Source organism: Triturus cristatus, chromosome 9, assembly GCF_964204655.1.
Source record: "Triturus cristatus chromosome 9, aTriCri1.1, whole genome shotgun sequence".
In the NCBI taxonomy this organism is placed as follows: domain Eukaryota; kingdom Metazoa; phylum Chordata; class Amphibia; order Caudata; family Salamandridae; genus Triturus; species Triturus cristatus.
Window position 1 is genome coordinate 1,093,696,767 of NC_140592.1, and position 22,017 is coordinate 1,093,718,783.

At 50.6% G+C, this 22,017-nt stretch overlaps 1 protein-coding gene across 10 annotated transcripts in view; it reads left to right on the forward strand.

Annotated features, from left to right (window-relative positions):
- Window positions 1-16,526: 16,526 nt before the first annotated feature.
- The window catches only part of TRIM9 (tripartite motif containing 9), a 422,460-nt gene continuing 416,969 nt past the window's right edge, over window positions 16,527-22,017 (forward strand). For all 10 annotated transcript variants that reach the window (XM_085626964.1, XM_085626966.1, XM_085626968.1 and 7 more), the window contains exon 1: window positions 16,527-17,710. In XM_085626964.1, coding sequence (XP_085483090.1) covers window positions 16,568-17,710 — 1,143 coding nt within the window. In that variant the 5' untranslated portion in view covers window positions 16,527-16,567. The remainder of the gene's footprint in view (window positions 17,711-22,017) is intronic.

Here is a 22,017-nt window from a genome sequence, read left to right on the forward strand (position 1 = left end):
TAGCTAAGCGTGATATTGCTCAACTGTGGGGATCCCAGAAGCCCCCGGCGGTGTCGGCCTGGAAAGAACACATGGACTGGTGCATGTTTCGAGAAAAGGTGGTGTATGTGGCGAGGGGTAAGCCTGGGACATGGGTGAAAGTATGGGGCCCCTGGAACGCCTATCGCGGGGGTATCTGCGCGCCACCACTGCTGCCTGCTGCCTCACCAGCCCCGTCCCCTTAGCTGACTCCTTCCCCCAGCCCCGGGCACAGGGTTCCCCCAGTCCTTGCTCTGTTCCCCTTCCCCTCTTTAGACTCCTGTGGATACTTGGGGTCCCCCATTCGGGGAGCACGTGCTGCTACTGTCGATTGCGGGTTGCCTTGTGGGTGTGGTTTTTTCTTGTTGTTTGTATAAAATGAAACCGTATTGTGGGGTCTGACTGATATGGCCCACGGCATTGATACCTCCTGATTATGCTCCTCTGCAACACCAAGTGTTTTATGAACGTATGTCATATGCTCCTGTCATTCCTAGCGGCCGGCCGGAAGGTTGTAGGCCCATACCTGTATATTCTTGAGATTTGTAATAAACGGTTTCAAAAAATAAAAAAAACTAAAAAAAAACTTAGATACTCAATGCCAAGGAGCAGTCACCTCCCTCGTCCAAAGAGATTCACCCCCTACCTATCCCAAGCTTGTACTGCAAACCTCCTCATAACCTATGGTCAGCGCAAAGTTGCCCACCCTTTACACATCATGTATACATTACCCGAATGCTCACAGTGACAAATAATGACCGTGCACCTTGCACATATTTTTTACATGACACACTGATTAATGAACATGTTTCACTCAACATTGTTATTAAAGACTGCCTTTACTGTAGAACTTCAGAATGTACTCACATAGTGTGTTTAACCATGTTAATTAAAATGAACATGTTTCACTCAACATTGTTATTAAAGACTGCCTTTACTGTAGAACTTCAGAATGTACTCACATAGTGTGTTTAACCATGTTAATTAAAATACTCAGTCCTGGAAATCATCTTCAATGAATAGACATGCATTCTATTTAAATGACTTAGAAATAATCATTTGAAGTAATCAGAAGTACCATCCTCTTCATGTTATTGTGCTTTGTTGCTAATACATGACTCGTGATTCCTAAACGTGTTATATTGTCTGTTAGACATTTAGGGCCAGATGCATCAAGCATTTATTGCCTTCGCAAACGGCTGATTCGCAGAATCGGCCATTTGCGAACACAAAAAAATGCACTTCTAATGCAGCAAACCCTATTTTGTAATTGGGTAACCTGTTACCAAATTGCAAAATAGGTTTGCAATGCGCTATTAGGAAGGGGCGTGTTTAGGGCACCCCTTCCGAATACCGAATCGCATCGGTATGCATGAATGTTTTGCGACAGAAATGAGGTTGCAAAACATTAGCATTTTACCACCTACTTCAAGTAGGTGGTAACCAATTCGCAAATGGGAAGGGGTCCCCAAGGGACCCCTTTCCCTTTGTGAATGTCAGTAGATGCATTTTCTAAGAGCAGGCAGTGACTGCTTGCCCTAGAAAATGAAAGGAAAAGTTTTAATTTTCTCTTTTGTAAAGCATCCCGTTTTCCTTTAAGAAAAAAAGGCTGCTTTACAAAAAAAAATTGCTTTATTTAAAAGCAGTCACAGACATGTTGGTCTGCTGACCCCTGCAGGCCACCATCCCCGTGATTTTTACGACTCCTAGGGGGTCGCAAATTGCGACCTACCTCATTAATATTCATGAGGTAGGTCATTTGCAATCTCCTAGGAGTCACAGAAAGTGTTAAACACACTTCTATGCATTCCATTTTGCGATTTTCTAATTGTGAATAGCAAGAATTTGCAATTAGGAACTCGCAAAATGGATTGTTGAAGCATCGAGCCCTTAGTGACTTAAATATTAGTTCTAAATCACTGTCATATGTGTAGAATGTTGCTGCAAGTTAAACAAAAAACCCTATGCAATGTATATATTAAGGTTTCATGTATGTACTTTCAAATGTAATTCTAAGTCATACTTATCATTAAGTAATTTGATTATATACTGTTTCTTTATGCAATATGAATTAAAAGTACTAAAACAAATTATATTCATTCATGTTTAAATGTGCACCATTGAAATAAATGTTTAAGTTGACATAATTCTGTAGGCCTGCATTTTACCATTCTGCCTTTCATAAATTACTGTATTCCATTTTCTGCTAACGTGGCTTTCTTGCAGGTATTCACATGCATTGTTAGTTTAGATTAGATATATGTTTCAATTAGAGATAGTCACATAGCCTGAAAAACAGACCTTGATAAAAGTACACAACAAACCATAGTGCTAAAAAGGACTATTCTTTCCTGGCCTGGATATGAGAAAAGGATGTTGTTCCCATGTCTGAAATTGGACATTAAGCAAATGTTGCAGTCTTCAACGTGTGAACACCATGGATAATGGACTTCCTATGAGGATGCGACCGAAGGGATGTCACCTATGGACTTTGTGAATCATATTATAACTTTCACACAGTTTAAATTCAGCACTCTTCTTTCAACTAACTACTAACTACTTCAGAACTGCCCCTGGGACACTTTTGCAGATCTCTCTTTGGAATCCTTCAGAACAATCTCTTTAGAACAAATCGACAAAGTGATCTTGCTAGGTGATTTTAATCTTCACTTGGCCAATACAAAAGACACTGAAATCAACCACCTTGCCACTTTTCTCTCTGCAAACAATCTGATACAATACAACCTTAAACCAACACACAACAAAGCCTCCATACTTGGTCTAAAATTTCAAAGAAGACTTGCTATCAGTCGATGAACCCATTCCGGTAGACTGGTTCACCCACTTTTTTATTCTTTTCTTGTTACAACTCTCTCACGTCATGACCTGAGGCTAACCAAAAAAGAGCGTCCTCCTGGTTTTTCTACATCAAGAACATCAACATGAGTACACTCAGCAAATCTGCAATAAAGGTACTTCCCCCATTAATCCTGTCACTGATGTCAATGTTTCCACTGCCCATTGCTTCAACAGTTTGTCTGTTTTGCTTGATGAAGAAGCCCGACTCTAAAGCAAAAAGAAAAGACCACCTTCTGGTCCTTGGTTCAATAAGGCCTTATACTAGCAAAGAAAAACCTTGTGATCTATATATAAGAAATGGAAACAGTCACCTTCCACCACTAATCTGGCATGCCTCCACAATGCAAGATCACTTTACCAGAAGCACATATTTTCTAAGAAATCAAACCACTTCATATCCCTTCTTGAATCAGCCAAGAATTGACCAAAACAACTCTTTGCTTTAATCAAAACAGCCACCACAACCCACCCCTTGCCCCCTTCCATCAAACTAGATGACCCCTCCAAGAAGCAGAGGAGTTTGTAAAAAACTTTTATTCCAAAGTGAAATAGCTCATCTGTCAAGGTGAACAACCTACCTTCACTACGGTTTGTAAAGCCAAAGAACACCTGTTACACCTTTGACCTTATTATGGAGAGCTTAGTTTTTAAAAACATCAAGAAACCAAACTCTCACATCACTTTGTGAATGCTATTCCGAGTAACGTTTCCAAAGACTTTTACACACACATGCTCCTTGATTAGAAAAAAATAGTAACGCTCTCTCTCAGTTAAGGATCTTTTCTTGATTCTCTCAAAACTGGTCAAGTTACCCCACTTCTCAAAAAAAAACTCAGCTGATACGAATAACCTTAATAACTTTCACACTCTCACCAACCTACCTTTCCATGCAAAAATCATTGAAAGATGTATAGTGAAACAAGTCACCCAACACATCAAAGACAGTAACCTTCTAGACAAATTCTGTTCCGACTTCAATCAAGGATGCAACACCGAACCAGCCCAGCTTCAGGTTTCGATGAAGCTCTTCGAGTCCTTGACTCGGGCAACTCCTGCTTCCTTATTCTCCTCAACCTGTTGGCACCTTTGATACAGCAAATCACAGTAGGTTTCCAGACACACTAAAAATCAGATGGGCATTGATAGCTTGGTCCTAAATGGTTAGAATCCTTCCTCCTAGGCAGATCGCAGAGGATTAAAATTGACATCTGTCTATCTTCATCAAAGGCTGTGGATCAAGAAGTACCACAGAGTTCTCTCCTTGCCCTTGTGCTGTTCAATCCTATATCGAATTTCTGGGAGTTATACTAAGGAAGGCTGGCATCCTTCACCATCAGTATGCAGACAACACTGTGGAAATGTAGCTTGCGAACTGAACATTATCTGCGCCATCTTGTCTCTCCCCAGCGCGACACACAGGAAAGCGCACGGCAGCCATTTTAGGCACCCTGGTCTCTCCCTGCTCATTGCCGATCGCCAGCGCGTCCCCCTGGCGCTGCAAGCATTCCCCCGCGCGCCGGCCACCCCCGCTCTCTCATACACGGGCCATAAACCCTCTCCTTCTGCGCGACCCTGCCATGGAACCACATCCCACGCCTGACCGACATCCCATACATGGTCATGCATCTCTTTGATAACCCCCTTCCTCTGTGCCCCATTGTCCGAACCGATCCCAGGCCATCACCTAGCCCTGTGGATGCAGTTTATTGCCCCTACTGTAAGGGAAACACCCCACATCAAAGGGATTACAGTAGATCAAGGCCCCCCACCCCCTGAGACCCGACCGGTCGCACACACCCCCGGGAATTGGCGGAATGTCCAGCTGTGTGATAGCCATCTCCTACTGTGGGTGGGGTGGGGACTTCCACTGTAGATATGTGTGGGAACGAGCTTGAAGTGGGGATTCTGAGGATGTTCTTTCATGTATCAAAGCGATCTCAAAAATGTGCCATGTATGATAAACCTGCAATAAAGTCATAAACCTGTGTATAAGAGGCCAGGCCTCAGAGATGCAGTTAGAGCACCTCGTGACGATACCTCGCTGTCTGATCTGATGTGTTCCACTCCGACGGAATACAACTTTGTTTCCTGCCTTCCAGTCTCCGGTGCCTGCCTCTTTATTGGTTTAGCATTGAATGGTATAAGAGGCGATTACCGCCGGGCAATACTTGAAAGGTTATCGACTACGACTGCCGCTACCATTTAACAATTGGCGTCCCAAGCGTGGGGCCCATCAGTGACACGTGGATCCAGTGGGAGAGGTCCCGACGACAGAGTGAACGACTGCAACGATCGGGAGAGCTCCTGCCCGATAGACCCTCGTCTGGCAGCCGATCATCCGAACTTCACTGGTTCCGAGCAGACCTCTCTCGAGTGATTTACGGTCCTGACTGGGAACCATCAGGAGTGCCGCGGCAAATATGGAGAGTAGAGGACGATCTGGCGCTGGAGGCGGAAGACGAGAAACTGTCCACGCGGTCCGGGTAAGGTCGTGAAACACGACAAATTGCAAAACGATTGATTGATTGATTGAAAATACTAGTATTGCTTATTGATTGTTTTCTTTGAGATATTCGCTGTCTACAAACGGGGAGGAGTAGAAATACTCTCTCTCTCCCTTTGCAGATAGTGAAGGGTAGGTAACGCAGACTTTTGTCCCCATTGTAACCCGTCGTGCCTATTTTTATCTCCCCACTGATTGATTGTCCGAATATTGATTGTTTTGAAGGATAGTGCTCTTTGAGATATTCTCTGTTTGCAAATAACGTAGAATAGAAATATTCTGTCTAGTCTTTGCAAATAGTGAAGGATAGGTAACGCAGACTTTTGTCCCCATTGTAACCCGTCGTGCCTATCTCTTTCTCACCATTGATTGATTGATTGTCCGAACACTAGTTGTTCGATATTGGTTCTTTGGAGGTATTCTCTGCTTACAAATAACGAGGAATAGAGATATTCTATCTAGTCTTTGCAAGCAGTGAAAAGATAGGTAGTGCTGACTTTTGTCCCCGTTGTAACCCGTCATGCCTATCTTCTCCCCACTGATTGGTAGTTGGTTCTGCCCGGACCGCTTATTAGAGGTGGACCACCCGGCTCCACTGGAGGGCACCCCTAATAAGGACATGTTCACTAAATATGGACTAGTCCCCGTAGCTTATAGCAAGCTATGGCATAAATATACAAAGAAGGACCCCGAGAGTCAGTGGCCACTGATGGGATCCTTCGACGACCATAAAATAGAAATGCTAGAAATAGCTCTGCGTAGTAATAAAACGACGCCTACTATGCTTGACAGTATCGGCATGTGGCGCAAAGAAGCAACACAACGGAAAAAGAGGGAAGAAGTAAAAGCAGAAAAGGAATTACGAAAGGCAGCTCACCTTGCCGCTAGAAAGTTAGAAGAAGAAATAAAGGAGAGAAGGGAAGCTAAACTAAGACAGGAGCCTGAAACATCAGGCCAGTACCCTGTTAGGACCCCCTCTATGCTCTACCCTGAGTTGTCTTCTAAGCAACGAACGAATGACGAATTGCTATTAGGTCCCCCGATCATTTACATGCCCCCTCCATACGCACCCTCCCAACCGGTAGTGCAACACCCACAACCCCCAAACACAAGCGAAAGCAGTACAGGGGCCTCGGTCCTCACGCGCCGGCCGAGCCTCTTGTACTGAACACAACGTTGGCAATAACGTTGGATGACTCTGAGATGAGAAAGAAAGATCTCACCAGAATGAATCGACTAACAAAGGATGAACAAGCAGGAATCGACAAGATAGTAAGGACACTGGTGGAGCGAAAGGAAAGTGAGGAGTATATAACAGACGTGTATAACTCGTATGCCGACAACCGCAGACGACACTTTGTCGTACGACTTTGTTATCACGCCCTGAATACATATGAGGATAGGTACCACGATAAAGGTCCCGAAGGCTTAGCGGCCCTATATAGGAAGGTAGACATTGGGGAAGAAGGAGAGGGCGATGTGACGGACCTCTTCACTCGTACACTCGAGGTCTACCGGCACCTTAAAGAGCACAGACAGACAACCAAAGCAGAAACCCCCATAGCGACTAAGCCCCAGGCAGGAAGGGCTGATACCATGATGCCCATCAAAGAGGCCGCCCCCTACTGGGTCCCCCCACGAGGTCAGGGAACACATGACGACATCAACCACCAAGATGTGAAGGGAAGGGTTTTATATAATTGGGTCTACCAGCCATGGGACCGACAAGACATTTTGACCTTTAGAAAAACCCTACCCGACTTAAGAAAGAACCCGACTGCCTTCTACACCGAACTAGGTACAGCCTTAGGTTTAACAATAATGACCTTAGCAGATATCGACTTGTTCTTCGGGTTATGTCTGCCGGCTGATGTGTGGAAGCAAATCCGGAAAGTTGACCACGCTGAGCCGTTCAGATATACTTGGGTACAACTTGATACCATAGACAAACAGCGAGAACCGGGACAGAAACCCCTGAAAGCCATATTGGAGCTCCCAGACAAGATTGTACAGAAGTTGAAGACTCTAATCCCAGAAAGAAAGGTAGACTGGTCGATAGTGACGGCTTGTCGCCAGAAACCCCAGGAGGATGTGTCTGAATACTTCTCTTGATTCGAGACCGTGTTTTCCGATTATAGTGGCCAGGACATGACCACCGCAACCGGACATCACCTCTTTGTCCAGAATTATGTGAAGGGTCTGTCACAAGAAGTCTCCCAGAAGCTACAGACCAGCGAGAGTAGTTGGGCAGCCTCCAAACCCGCAGCAATCCTCCAGATGGCCCAATACTACGAAAACCAAAAGAATGAGAACGATAGGGCGTCAGAGAGGAAGAAAAAGGAACTGAAGGAGAGGGTAATGATAGCACAGTTGCAAGGGGTGACCATAGGAAGGGAACCCCCAAAAGGGAATTACCAACCAACCGCCTCTAGAAAGCTACCCCCTAGAGACCATACACCTGCACCCTACAACGGACGGAGAGACTTAGATGGGAACCAATGTGCGTTCTGTAGAGGGTTCGGACACTGGAAATCCCAGTGCCCGGTCCTTCTGGAAATGAACAAAAATCGGGACCCCAGAGACACAGCATATGACCCCAGAAATAGAGGACAGGGACGAGGGTACACGAACGACGCCATCAACGACAGGCCAGGCAGACCAAACACCTTTGATCGCCCCCGACAAAACCAGTGTCAGCAGTCCGACTACGAAAGCACCCATGACTTCGCATAGGACCGCCAGGGGCAAGGGAGGGATCCAGTCGAACTCCGTGTTGACCAGCAAGGTCCTTACGTCACTGCTAAGGTCTTGGGCACAAAGTCTCCATTCCTGGTAGATACTGGGGCGACACGTAGTGCGTTATCTAAACGACTGATTCCTGGGGCACCCTTGTCTGGCTCACACGTAACCTCAATAGGCTTCGATGGAACGCTCTCCACTAACCCCTTATCAGCACCAATCTCCTTTGACTTAGAAGATAACGCCACTGACACGACCTTTCTGCTCTCCTCCAACACCCCCGATGCTATTATGGGACTCGATTTGCTAAAACATTTCCGAGCTACCATCAGATGTTCCCCAGACGGAGTTCGAGTCATCCTGCACGATAACCCAGATCTGTTCAGACCTTGTCACACACGACGTATGCTCTCTATAACTGATGCTAACCTGTCCCTACTCGTTACGTTACCCTCACATCTATGGGCTAAAACCGACTCAGATGTAGGGCGCATGGTGATCGACCCAGTACACATAACCGTCCGACCGGACGCAGTGCTACCAAAGCTTCCACAGTATCGAATATCGCCCGAAGGTGAGAAGGCATTGGTGGAAATCATCCAGTCCCTAGCCAATGAAGGAGTAGTAGAAGAAGTAGTCAGTAATGTTTGCAACAGCCCTATCCTACCCATTGTAAAGAAGCAAGGCGAGGGAGATGAGAAAGCATACCGCTTCATTGTTGACTTACGAGAAGTTAACAAAGTAGTCATACCTCAGTACCCCGTGGTCTCAGACATCACCACCATCCTCACCCTAATTCCGTCCACTGCCACCACCTTTACTGTTATTGATCTCAAGAACGCATTCTTCTCCATCCCCATCCACCCAGACAGCCGCTACCTGTTCGGCTTCACTTTGAAAGCCCGGTCGTACAGATTCTGTAGGGCACCCCAAGGCTACACTGAGAGTCCCAGCATTTATAGCCAAGCCCTCAAGAGACAACTAGATACAGTCCAATTACCCGATGGAGTGGTGTTAATACAGTACGTCGACGACATTCTTTTGGCGGCCGACACCACCCCACTTGCTGTCACGGCCACCCTTCACCTCCTCCACTTCCTCTCGGAGAACGGTCACAAGGTCTCCAGGAAGAAGTTACAGTTCTGCCAACCCCAAGTGACATACCTAGGCCACCTCCTATCCAAGGATGGGAGGAAACTTACCCCTGACCGAATTCAGACCATCCTAGAAACCCCTGTTCCCAAAACTCAGAAGCAAGTGCGGTCTCTAGTAGGCCTCACCTCCTTTTGTCGACAATGGTTGCCAAACTTCAGTCTTATTGTAAAACCTCTGCTTTCCCTGTTGGCTAAAGATGTCCCCTTCCCCCTCCCCTGGACACCCGAATGCCAATCCTCCTTCAAAGAATTACGAGACGCCCTCTGCTCGGCCCCAGTCCTTGGAACCCCAGACTACACTAAACCTTTCTCCCTCTACACCCACGAAAGGGAGGGATGCGCGTTGTCTGTCCTAACCCAGTCCATAGGCCCTAAACAACGCCCTTGTGCCTACTTCTCTGCCACTCTTGACCCTGTAGCCAGAGCATTGCCCGCCTGCCTTCGAGCAGTAGCCGCCGCTGCTGTCTCTATCCGGCAAAGTGAGGGGATCGTGCTCTCGAACCCCCTCACTGTATTGGTACCCCATGCGGTTGACACCCTCCTGAACCAGACCAAGACTCAACACCTGACTAGCGCACGACTGACTGGCTATGAACTGACTCTGCTTGCACCCCACATCACATTGAAACGATGCACCACTCTGAATCCAGCCACTCTACTACCTCTCCCTGACACTGACCCCAATGCGCCCCCCATACATGACTGCGTGACTCTCACCGACGAACAGACCAAGAGTAGGGTTGACCTTCGAGATACTGCCTTCCCGGACCCTGACGGAGAACTATGGGTGAATGGCTCATGCATCAAGCTCCCCGATGGCACCACTTCCACTGCCTATGCAGTCACCACAGCCCGAACAGTTGTTGAGACAGCCCGCATCACACAGCGATCCGCACAGGCGGCTGAACTGATTGCTCTCACACGAGCATGCATCCTGGCAGCAGGGACAACCGCAAACATTTACACAGACAGCCAATACGCCTTCGGGGTAGTTCACCACTTTGGGTTCCTTTGGAAGGAGAGGGGATTCTTGACTTCCCATGGCACACCCATCCTGCATGGAGATCTAGTCTCTGCCCTGACCGAAGCAGTCCTCCTCCCCACACGGCTGGCTGTGATCAAATGCCAGGCACACAAGAAAGTGACAGACATTCTAGGACAGGGAAATGCACTAGCTGACATTACTGCCCGAACCACAGCCGAGAATAGGTCCACGACCCGTATGTACGTAACCAGGTCACAAACTGAGAAATGGAAGGATGCTAGGGAAACGATTAGGGACATCCAATTAGCCAGCTCACCACACGAATTAACTGAATGGGCCCGGGTGGGATTGAAGGACGATGACGGTTGCTGGCGAACTAAAGACTCGAACAAATGGTTGCTACCTGACTCATACTTGATCCCCATGCTGACCATGGCACACTCCCCCGCACACATAGGGTCTGCTCCCATGATCGAACTCATCTCCAAAGTCTGGCACAACGACAAAATCTCAGACTCAGCCAAACGTCTGGTCCAACAATGCCTGGTCTGCCTCCAACACAACCCTGGGAAAGGAACTGCTGTACCCCGGGGAGGGTTTGGGGTTCCCAATCACCCCTTTGAAGTCCTACAAATGGACTACGTCCAGTTAGAAAGGTGCCAAGGTTTGAAGTACGTACTTGTCGTTGTGTGCGCCTTCAGCAAGTGGGTGGAAGCCTACCCAACCCGCGACAACACCGCTATGACTACCGCAAAAGTACTACTGAAATAATTCTTCCCCCGGTACGGCCTTTGTCGAATTTTGTGGAGCGACAACGGCCCCCACTTTGTAGCCGAAGTTATCCAACTCATCTTAAAGGGGCTGGGTGTAAAACAGAAATTCCATGCGGTCTTCCATCCCCAATCTGCAGGCTTGGTTGAGCGACATAATGCCACATTGAAGCTTAAGATAGCAAAAATAGTTGCCACCACAGGACTGAAATGGCCAGACGCTCTCCCGCTAGCATTGCTATCAATGCGTTCCACCCCCACCAAACACCACTTAACCCCCTACGAGGTCGTCTTCGGGCGGCCCATTAACCTTTGGACTGCACTGAAACCAACATCCATCCACGACGTCCCGGACGTCCTCATGTCTGACTATTTGTACAACCTAACTAAAACGTTGTCTGTTATCCATCAGCAGGTGCTGCAAGCCATTCCCGACGTTTCCAGAGGCCCCGGGCACGACATCCAACCGGGTGACTTTGTCTTAGTGCGTAACTTCCAGCGCACCAAGAGTCTGGAGCCCCGGTGGACGGGCCCTCTGCAAGTCCTGATCACCACCCGAACAGCTCTTCGAGTGGAGGGGAAGCGCAATTGGCTGCATGCACACCACTGCAAGAAGGTATCATCGACCCTGACGACCACGGACAACATCACCGCCCAAGAGGAACTACTGGACAAAGACCGACCATCCCTGAGCCACTGCCCGGATACAGAGACACTTGAATTAACGAAATATCCCGATCCCACTGTCCCATCCAAAGAAGGGTATAACCTACGACGAAAGGAGGGAACTTCGGCTAAGCAGACCACAAACTAAGTTGAAATCTCAAGAGCGGTTGCCTAGCCACCTCAAAGGCCACCAGGAGAGAAACTAAACAAAGTCTGTGGTTCTGCCCGCTACCAAGTCCCTTGAAGGTGATGGAAGCATCCGACATGAAGATGATGGAAGCAACCGGACGCCCAAAGATCCACTACAAAATCCCAAAGACTGACAAAATGCACAGCTCAAAGACTATTGCACTTTTCATTACCCTTCTCTTTTGCCTTCTCCTCATGGTCACCTTCTGGATCATGGAGGAGAGCGCACCCGCCCATAAGATATTGCTGACCACTGTTCCACCTACCACCATGAAAGAACACCATCTGATCTCACTTTCACCCCAAATCCGAGAAAGGCGTAAGGAGTTCTGGAATAACTCTTTTGTGCAGTTGCTCCACCAACACAATCTTGCCTCCAATGCCACTAATTGCTGGATCTGTGGATTGCTACCACATGCCACCGGACACTCTATCCCTTTCATCCCTTCACCTTTTTCGGTCCATGGTTCCTGCCTCGCCTGGCTAATCCTCCTGCAGGAAAGCTACAAGGACAATGCCACTTCCGGCAAAACTGTGTCACACTTCTACCATGGGTCCTGGCTGAACAAAACTGGAAAAACTTCTGCCCCCTTCTGTCCTCTGAGATCAAACACTACCTTTCACATGGACATCCCTGCCAAAGAACGAGTTGAAATGCAGGTGTTTAACAACCCAGCCAGACCCACCTTCTCTTACCTCCGGAAACGAACGGCCGCCACCCTAACAGTGGCCCTATCCGTCATCAACATCACTGGACTTGTGTGCCTCGAAGGCCTGGGGGCGCAGCTGGTGGGCCACAGCTCCTGCCTCATCACCCGAACATTGGACTCAGTTGATCCACCCTCCTTTGTTGCCTCCCCGAATATGTACTTCGTCTGTGGTACTAAGGCCTACACCTGGCTTCCGAAAGGTTGGGGAGGCACCTGCTACATCGCTTTTGTCCTTCCTCCGACATATGTGGCTCCAGCAAACCATCACCGACAGAAACGTGCCAAAGACATTGCGCAAGCCGACTCCACCGGAGCACCGTTCATGGACGCAGTAAAAGGTCTTGTTCCACTCTGGGGTCCAATGGCAAACAGTCGTGCCATCCGCCACTTAACCCAGGCAGTCGAAACGGCGATGAACATTACGGCTGGCATCCTCGCCAACAACACCGCCGAGCTTCAGGCCGTCCGCCTGGTGGCTCTTCAGAACCGCCTCGTTCTAAATGTGGTTCTGGCTGATCGTGGAGGAGCATGCCGCATCATTGGGTCCAGCTGTTGTACCTACGTACCGGATAACTCACCCTCAGTCTACAAAGCAATTGAACACCTCCACAGACTTTCCGCAGAGGTTCATCAGGAGCAAGAAGAATGGTCACTGGGAAGTTGGTTTTGGGACACTATTAGAAGTTGGGGATGGAGGCTGTTTTCATTTATCCTAATACCAATTGTGATACTATGTGGATGTTGCTTGGGGATTCAGTGTCTGCCACCTTTATGTTCGCTTTTTATGAACTGCATCTGCCCTAAGACTTTGAACTTTGAAGCGGAGCGAATGAAAGCTTTGTATGAGGTGGAAGTTCGTAGTATTATGGGGATAGATCCGAACTAAACAAGCTGGCGAGATATGTTAAAAGGGAGGACTGTGGAAATTTAGCTTGCGAACTGAACATTATCTGCGCCATCTTGTCTCTCCCCAGCGCGACACACAGGAAAGCGCACGGCAGCCATTTTAGGCACCCTGGTCTCTCCCTGCTCATTGCCGATCGCCAGCGCGTCCCCCTGGCGCTGCAAACATTCCCCCGCGCGCCGGCCACCCCCGCTCTCTCATACACGGGCCATAAACCCTCTCCTTCTGCGCGACCCTGCCATGGAACCACATCCCACGCCTGACCGACATCCCATACATGGTCATGCATCTCTTTGATAACCCCCTTCCTCTGCGCCCCATTGTCCGAACCGATCCCAGGCCATCACCTAGCCCTGCGGATGCAGTTTATTGCCCCTACTGTAAGGGAAACACCCCACATCAAAGGGATTACAGTAGATCAAGGCCCCCCACCCCCTGAGACCCGACCGGTCGCACACACCCCCGGGAATTGGCGGAATGTCCAGCTGTGTGATAGCCATCTCCTACTGTGGGTGGGGTGGGGACTTCCACTGTAGATATGTGTGGGAACGAGCTTGAAGTGGGGATTCCGAGGATGTTCTTTCATGTATCAAAGCGATCTCAAAAATGTGCCATGTATGATAAACCTGCAATAAAGTCATAAACCTGTGTATAAGAGGCCAGGCCTCAGAGATGCAGTTAGAGCACCTCGTGACGATACCTCGCTGTCTGATCTGATGTGTTCCACTCCGACGGAATAAAACTTTGTTTCCTGCCTTCCAGTCTCCGGCGCCTGCCTCTTTATTGGTTTAGCATCGAATGGTATAAGAGGCGATTACCGCCGGGCAATACTTGAAAGGTTATCGACTACGACTGCCGCTACCATTTAACAACACTCGACACCCAGCTCTACATTAAGGTCTCATCCACAATGAAATCTCCTGTCTTGTCAAAACCTTAAACTTTATTCAGGACTGAAAGACCTTTTACAACCTAAAACTGAACCCCTCCAAAACCAAATTGCTTCTCATTTCCTCGTTGAATTCACCTGTATGATCCTGGGTGTATACTCTCAAAATCCTCAACAGCAAACCCATCATCGGTCCCAGTGCCAAATCCTTGAGAGTCACTCTGGATAAGAGGCTCAACTCTGAAAAACACAAATCAGCAGCATGGCTATGAATGCCCAATATCAACGGTGCCTTCTCTGGAGATGTCTCTGCTGCTTTCCTAAACAAGACATAAAATCACTTTCTCAATCACTGGTTCTCTCCAGAATCGATTATTGCAACTCCCTCCTGACAGGACCCACCTCATCACTCGGAAATCAGTTTTACATTCAGCATCATGCTTCGTCTATGGAGCAAAAAGAAGTGACCATATTACATCAATACTTGTCACTGTGCACTGGCTGCCCATAGAAGTCAGGATCATATCTAAGACTGCCTGCATCACCCACAAGGCCTCGCAAACAGCCACAGCTTTTGGGGGACACCAGACCACCACAGAATGCAGGAGCTTTGCTGGGGGAGCCTCCGACCTCCAGAAAGGAACGATTCATGGCACAAGCCTTCTCGGGTAGTGCGCCCAGAATATGGAACTCCCTGCCCTTGACTCTATGTGCCACTAATTAATTGCAGATCTTCAAATCTGAGCTGAAAGCCCTTCTCCTACAAAGACACTCTGCCCAGCTGTTCCCTTGGCCACACCCCCCCCCCCCCACCCCTCAGGATAATGTACCCTTCCCAAGACTGCGTCCTACTGAACCTTACCTAACCTTGCTGCTACTGCCTTCACCACCATCCCCCGGTAACCTGTGTGTAATGCATGCCTTTGTAACGACCAAGCCGTACAAATATCGCCATGTTTCGACCCGCTACTTTGTGACTTTTACAATAATCGTAACTAGCAGCTGTTTGCAACATTATAATGAAGCCTGTTTTTATTGTAAAGCGCTCTAACACATTTGGGTAATGTCCGCGCTTTGTAAAAATGCATACATAAATTCATAAATAAACATTTTAATTTTGGAAGAAGCTTTAACCCCTGGGAGTTCACTGAAGATTTATCTACAGGATAAATGTGTCTGAATCATGAGACAGGCGTGTGCTAGATAAGGCTAGCCGTTCGAAGCTGTTCCCGAGCAGTGATCATAGGAAAATCGGATGCACGCACACCTTTACACACCCTGTAGGCGCCAACAAGTATATAATGATGTTACATTGTTTTTAATTAGATTTGTATCCACGCCAAAGCAATTTACTTTGTATCTCAGAGGTGCAGCAGACTATGCAGATACCGGGTACTCCACAAGGCAGCGTTCATGTGCATCCAGGCAGAGCTGGGAAATTCAGGGCGCTGCATTCACGAGGCGCCACGAGGGCATGTCACAAGCTGTCGAATTGTGAGGGAGTCTGGGTACCGAACATGAACCACTGTGTGTGACCAAGAGAGATGTGAGAGGGAGGGCAGAAGGCGATGGAAGTGGGGTAAGACTGTGAGAAGGGGAAGAAATGCGTGGGCTAGAGGAAACGAGATATACAGAGAAGATAATGTGTAAAGAAAACAAAGAGCGGATGACATTTGGGTAATGAACGGAAAGACAAAAGAAAGATCAAATGTAGGGGGTAAAGCTGGCCGTCAGACTTTGTGGCTCTGTGAACAGACAGAAGGCCAAGGCATGGGGGAAAGAAATATTGAGGGAAGAAAACAAGGGACAATATGGGGGTGGGACACTGGAGGTAGAAACGAGAGAATTGAGGGAGAGTGTATTGAACAGAGCGATAGTTAATAAAGAAGGAATGGGGAGCGGAAAGGTGGGAGGCAGCGTGGATAGCTAGAGAGGGAGGCTGTGTGTGCGCGTTTGTAAGAGCCCGAGAGTGGGTGAGGAGGGCGGAGGAAGAGAGAGCCCCCTCCGGGCTAAGTTTCCTTGTGTGGATCAGCACATTACACAGCTCTTTTCCTGCCCGTCCAATGAGAAGTGGTCCTCTCTCCAGTACAAGTGAGTCAGGCCGGGGAGCTGCTCAGCAGAGCCCCTGGGATGCCGAGCACTCACCTCCCCTCTGAAGCCGTCACCGCAGATCGATAGCCGATGAGCCGGCAGGCCAGCTCTGCCTTCAGCACCTCGGGCTGTGGTCAGCGGCAGGGCTGGGGGAGGCCCTGCCCCGAGCTCCGCACACCGCCCTCATCCCCGAGCTGCCAATCCGGAGCCGGCGGGGCGGAGCCGGCAGCTGCAGAGCCCGCAGCCGGAGCGCCGCTCTCGGAGGACGGGGAGCCGCAGAGCCCTCGCCGCCTCTCCGAGGGAGCGGAGCCGCCGCACCACCGCGCCGAGCCCCAGCACGCACAGCCGCCACCCATGGAAGAGATGGAGGAAGAGCTTAAGTGCCCGGTGTGCGGCTCCTTCTACCGGGAACCCATCCTGCTGCCCTGCTCGCACAGCCTGTGCCTGGCCTGCGCCCGCAACATCCTGGTGCAGACCCCCGATGCCGACTCGCCCCGCAGCAGCCGACGGGCCTCGGGCGTCTCGGCCGACTATGACTACCTGGACCTGGACAAGATGAGCCTGTACAGCGAGGCGGACAGCGGCTACGGCTCCTACGGGGGCTTCGCCAGCGCGCCCACCACGCCCTGCCAGAAGTCCCCCAGCGGGGTGCGCGTCTTCCCGCCGCCCGCTGCGCTGTCCGTGCCAGGCCACCCCCCGGGCCCGGCCCCCACCGGCCTGCTGCCCGCTCCGCTGCCCCGCAACTCATGCATCACCTGCCCGCAGTGCCACCGCTCGCTCATCCTGGACGAGCGGGGGCTGCGGGGCTTCACTAAGAACCGGGTGCTGGAGGGGGTGATCGAGCGCTACCAGCAGAGCCGCGCCGGGGTCCCCGGGCCGGCGGGGCCCCCGCGCTGCCAGCTCTGCGAGCAGAGCCCCCGCGAAGCGGCCGTGCTGTGCGAGCAGTGCGACGTGGCCTACTGCGAGCCCTGCCGCCTGCGATGCCACCCGCCGCGGGGCCCACTGGCCAAGCACCGCCTGCTGCCACCCGCCGCGTTGGGGGCCCGTCCAGGCGGCCGCCTCGGGGGCCGCCTCAGCCCGCGCAAAATCTCCACCTGCACCGAGCACGAGCTGGAGAACCACAGCATGTACTGCGTGCAGTGCAAGCTGCCCGTCTGCTACCAGTGCCTGGAGGAGGGTCGGCATGCCAGCCACGAGGTCAAGGCGCTGGGTGCCATGTGGAAGCTGCACAAGGTAAGATGACCTTGGGTGGGAGCTGCAAGAGCGCACGTGAGGTGTGTGATACGTTCAGAAGAAGGTAGACTAGTTTTAGGAAATCACTGACCATGGGCAGTGTCGGAGGCCACCCTATAGTGGTGTGGGGGGAGGGGGAGGACAGGGCAACCATGGGCTTGTGGAAGTGAGTGTAAGATCATGATGGGTTGTTATTGCCCATCAGCAGCGATGGCGCGTGGGGGATGCTTTTGGGCCATATGGAAGCTGCACAGTGGAGGGTGAGTTGGCACTGCCCACCATCAGAGCCAGCCTCGGCTAGACAGCGCGTGGGGGAGAATGCACACACAGGCCGAGGCTGCATAGGGTAAGACAGACTGGCACCAGCAGAGGCACTCTCTGCTGGAGATGAAAAGCGCTCAGCTGGAACACGTGGGTACTGCACAAAAGTAGCGGATTTGGGTTTTAAATGGCTTCCCCCGTCAGCATGATTGTAATGACCTGGTAGAGAGAGTGTGGCAAATGGCAAAGATGGGTCACATAATAGGTGCAGTGCCAAGCGGAAGGGCCTGTCCCTTGCAAGCAAAAATGTGGGGGTGGCCGTGTCAATTAGAGGCTGCACGGGGTGCCCACCGAGTCACCTGCATGGCGGAAGGCGCAGGCGTGAGCGGGCGGAAGCAGGTGGCCACCACACATGGGCAGTGTACAATCTAGCATGGAAAAAAGGGCAGGCATTGGGCACACACAAGCCATTTATTTTGTAGTGGGCATGTGTTCGTGAAAGGGGCACTTGTGGGTGAATATGGAAGATATGCACGTCATTAAGGGACTATGGTTTGGACTGGCAGGGCTGTGCCATTGACCAGGTGATTGGTGAAAGAAGCGAAAGGTGCTCTTGTGGGTATCCTGGATGCTGAACAGCGGAAGGAGTTTCTGACCTGGCAGTGCCCACCAGTAGACATACCCATGCAGAGGGGTTCACGTGGGTGAACTAGGCACATCTGTGTAATATGAAAGCTACACCTGGGAAAGAGCACCTGCCCTGCCCTGACACTGCACAGCGGTAGTGCCACCCCCACACCGAGCAGTGAAGAGAAACGGGCATGGGTGAGGGCATATCGGAACTGTATGACTAGAGTTTGTTCGCGGTCTTGACCACAAGCGGCAGGCGCGCTGGGGTATTTCTCCAACAAGCAATGTGCAGGCGAAAGGCAAGTGATGGGGTGGGGGTGGAGAAGGTGCCACGGACTCAGCAACTGCATTACGGAAAGGATGCCTGCGCCGTGACTAGGCCAGACTGCAACTCCTTCTGTAGGACTGCTGACCGGGGCAGGTGATCCTATGATATTCAGCAGTTTATAGAAATACACCTGGGTATAGGTGAATGCTGACCGTGTGGCACACTGTGAAGAGACCAAACCCCACGGGACTTCGTTGCGACAACCTGGCGAGGCCAGGCTGTGAACTTCCGGGGGCGGGAGGAGAGGAGGAAGTGAGCACACATGAGACCGCCTGTGAGGTGCCTCGAGTTGGAGTACTTTGACATCTACGATAGACCAAAGGCCCCAGGAAATGCACTCACCATTTCCCCTAGCAGACTTCCCTGTCATAGATCTGCCAGGCTGCCAGCATGTGCCTTCCGCGGGCATGGGAGAACGGTGAGTACGTACCCGCAGGGACTATAGAAGCGGTGGCTTACACTAAAGGGTGTGTGGAAGCCAGCTGTGCCTCCCGTGGGCACAGGACTGGGCTGAGTAGATACACACGGAGGGCGCAGAGGGCGCAAAGGGTCGAGAGGCACACACTTACAGTAAGGGGGCAGAGAAAAAGTGCGGCGTCGAATCCCGATTCATGTGAGTGCACTGCCAGGTGGCAGGGGTGGCGGATCCGTGGCAAATAAGCACAGCGTGGCAAGGGGCACTGCTCGGAGAGGAAGCAGCAGTGGCAGCAGAAACTCCAGTAAACGGGACGAAGTGTTTGAGGGAGGAGGGTCATGGGGGCGATGAACACTGAACACAGAGACAAGGGCCTGGCCCTGTGCCACTGCAGCGTCCCACAGATGCTTTCTCTAAATGAGGGTGTCCTGTACCACTGCACTGTCACACAGAAGTGAGGGTGCCCTGTACCACTGCAGTGTCACACAGATGCTTTCTGTAAGTGAGGATGCCCTGTGTCACTGCAGTGTCAAACAGATGCCTTGTCTAAGTGAGGATGCCCTGAGTCACTGCAGTGCCACACAGAAGTGAGGATGCCCTGTACCCCTGCAGTGTCACACAGAAGTAAGGATGCCCTGTACCACTGCAGTGTCACACAGAAGTGAGGATGCCCTGTACCCCTGCAGTGTCACACAGAAGTAAGGATGCCCTGTACCACTGCAGTGTCACACAGAAGTAAGGATGCCCTGTACCACAGCAGTTTCACACAGAAGTGAGGGTGCCCTGTACCACTGCAGTGTCACACAGATGCTTTCTCTAAATGAGGGTGTCCTGTACCACTGCACTGTCACACAGAAGTGAGGGTGCCCTGTACCACTGCAGTGTCACACAGATGCTTTCTGTAAGTGAGGATGCCCTGTGTCACTGCAGTGTCAAACAGATGCCTTGTCTAAGTGAGGATGCCCTGAGTCACTGCAGTGCCACACAGAAGTGAGGATGCCCTGTACCACTGCAGTGTCACACAGATGCCTTGTCTAAGTGAAGATGCCCTGCGCTACTGCAGTGTCCCACATATTCTTTCTCTAAGTGAGGATGTCCTAAGTCAATGTAGTGCCACACATAAGTGAGGATGCCCTGTACCCCTGCAGTGTCACACAGAAGTGAGGATGCCCTGTACCACTGCAGTGTCACACAGATGCCTTGTCTAAGTGAGGATGCCCTGCGCTACTGCAGTGTCCCACATATTCTTTCTCTAAGTGAGGATGCCCTGAGTCACTGCAGTGCCACACAGAAGTGAGGATGCCATGTACCCCTGCAGTGTCACACAGAAGTAAGGATGCCCTGTACCACTGCAGTGTCACACATAAGTAAGGACGCCCTGTACCACAGCAGTTTCACACAGAAGTGAGGGTGCCCTGTACCACTGCAGTGTCACACAGATGCTTTCTCTAAATGAGGGTGTCCTGTACCACTGCACTGTCACACAGAAGTGAGGGTGCCCTGTACCACTGCAGTGTCACACAGATGCTTTCTGTCAGTGAGGATGCCCTGTGTCACTCACTGCAGTGTCAAACAGATGCCTTGTCTAAGTGAGGATGCCCTGAGTCACTGCAGTGCCACACAGAAGTGAGGATGCCCTGTACCACTGCAGTGTCACACAGATGCCTTGTCTAAGTGAGGATGCCCTGCGCTACTGCAGTGTCCCACATATTCTTTCTCTAAGTGAGGATGTCCTAAGTCAATGTAGTGCCACACATAAGTGAGGATGCCCTGTACCCCTGCAGTGTCACACAGAAGTAAGGATGCTCTGTACCACAGCAGTGTCACACAGAAGTAAGGATGCCCTGTACCACTGTAGTGTCACACAGAAGTAAGGATGCCCTGTACCACAGCAGTTTCACACAGAAGTGAGGGTGCCCTGTACCACTGCAGTGTCACACAGATGCTTTCTCTAAATGAGGGTGTCCTGTACCACTGCACTGTCACACAGAAGTGAGGGTGCCCTGTACCACTGCAGTGTCACACAGATGCTTTCTGTAAGTGAGGATGCCCTGTGTCACTGCAGTGTCAAACAGATGCCTTGTCTAAGTGAGGATGCCCTGAGTCACTGCAGTGCCACACAGAAGTGACGATGCCCTGTACCACTGCAGTGTCACACAGATGCCTTGTCTAAGTGAGGATGCCCTGCGCTACTGCAGTGTCCCACATATTCTTTCTCTAAGTGAGGATGTCCTAAGTCAATGTAGTGCCACACATAAGTGAGGATGCCCTGTACCCCTGCAGTGTCACACAGAAGTAAGGATGCCCTGTACCACTGCAGTGTCACACAGAAGTAAGGATGCCCTGTACCACAGCAGTTTCACACAGAAGTGAGGGTGCCCTGTACCACTGCAGTGTCACACAGATGCTTTGTCTAAGTGAGGATGTCCTGAGTCACTGCAGTGCCACACATAAGTGAGGGTGCCCTGTACCACTGCAGTGTCACACAGAAGTAAGGATGCTCTGTACCACAGCAGTTTCACACAGAAGTGAGGATGGCCTGGTCCACTGCAGTGTCACACAGAAGTGAGGATGCCCTGTACCACTGCAGTGTCACACAGAAGTGAGGGTGCCCATACCATTGCAGTGTCACACAGAAGTGAGGATGCCCTGTACCACTGTAGTGTCACACAG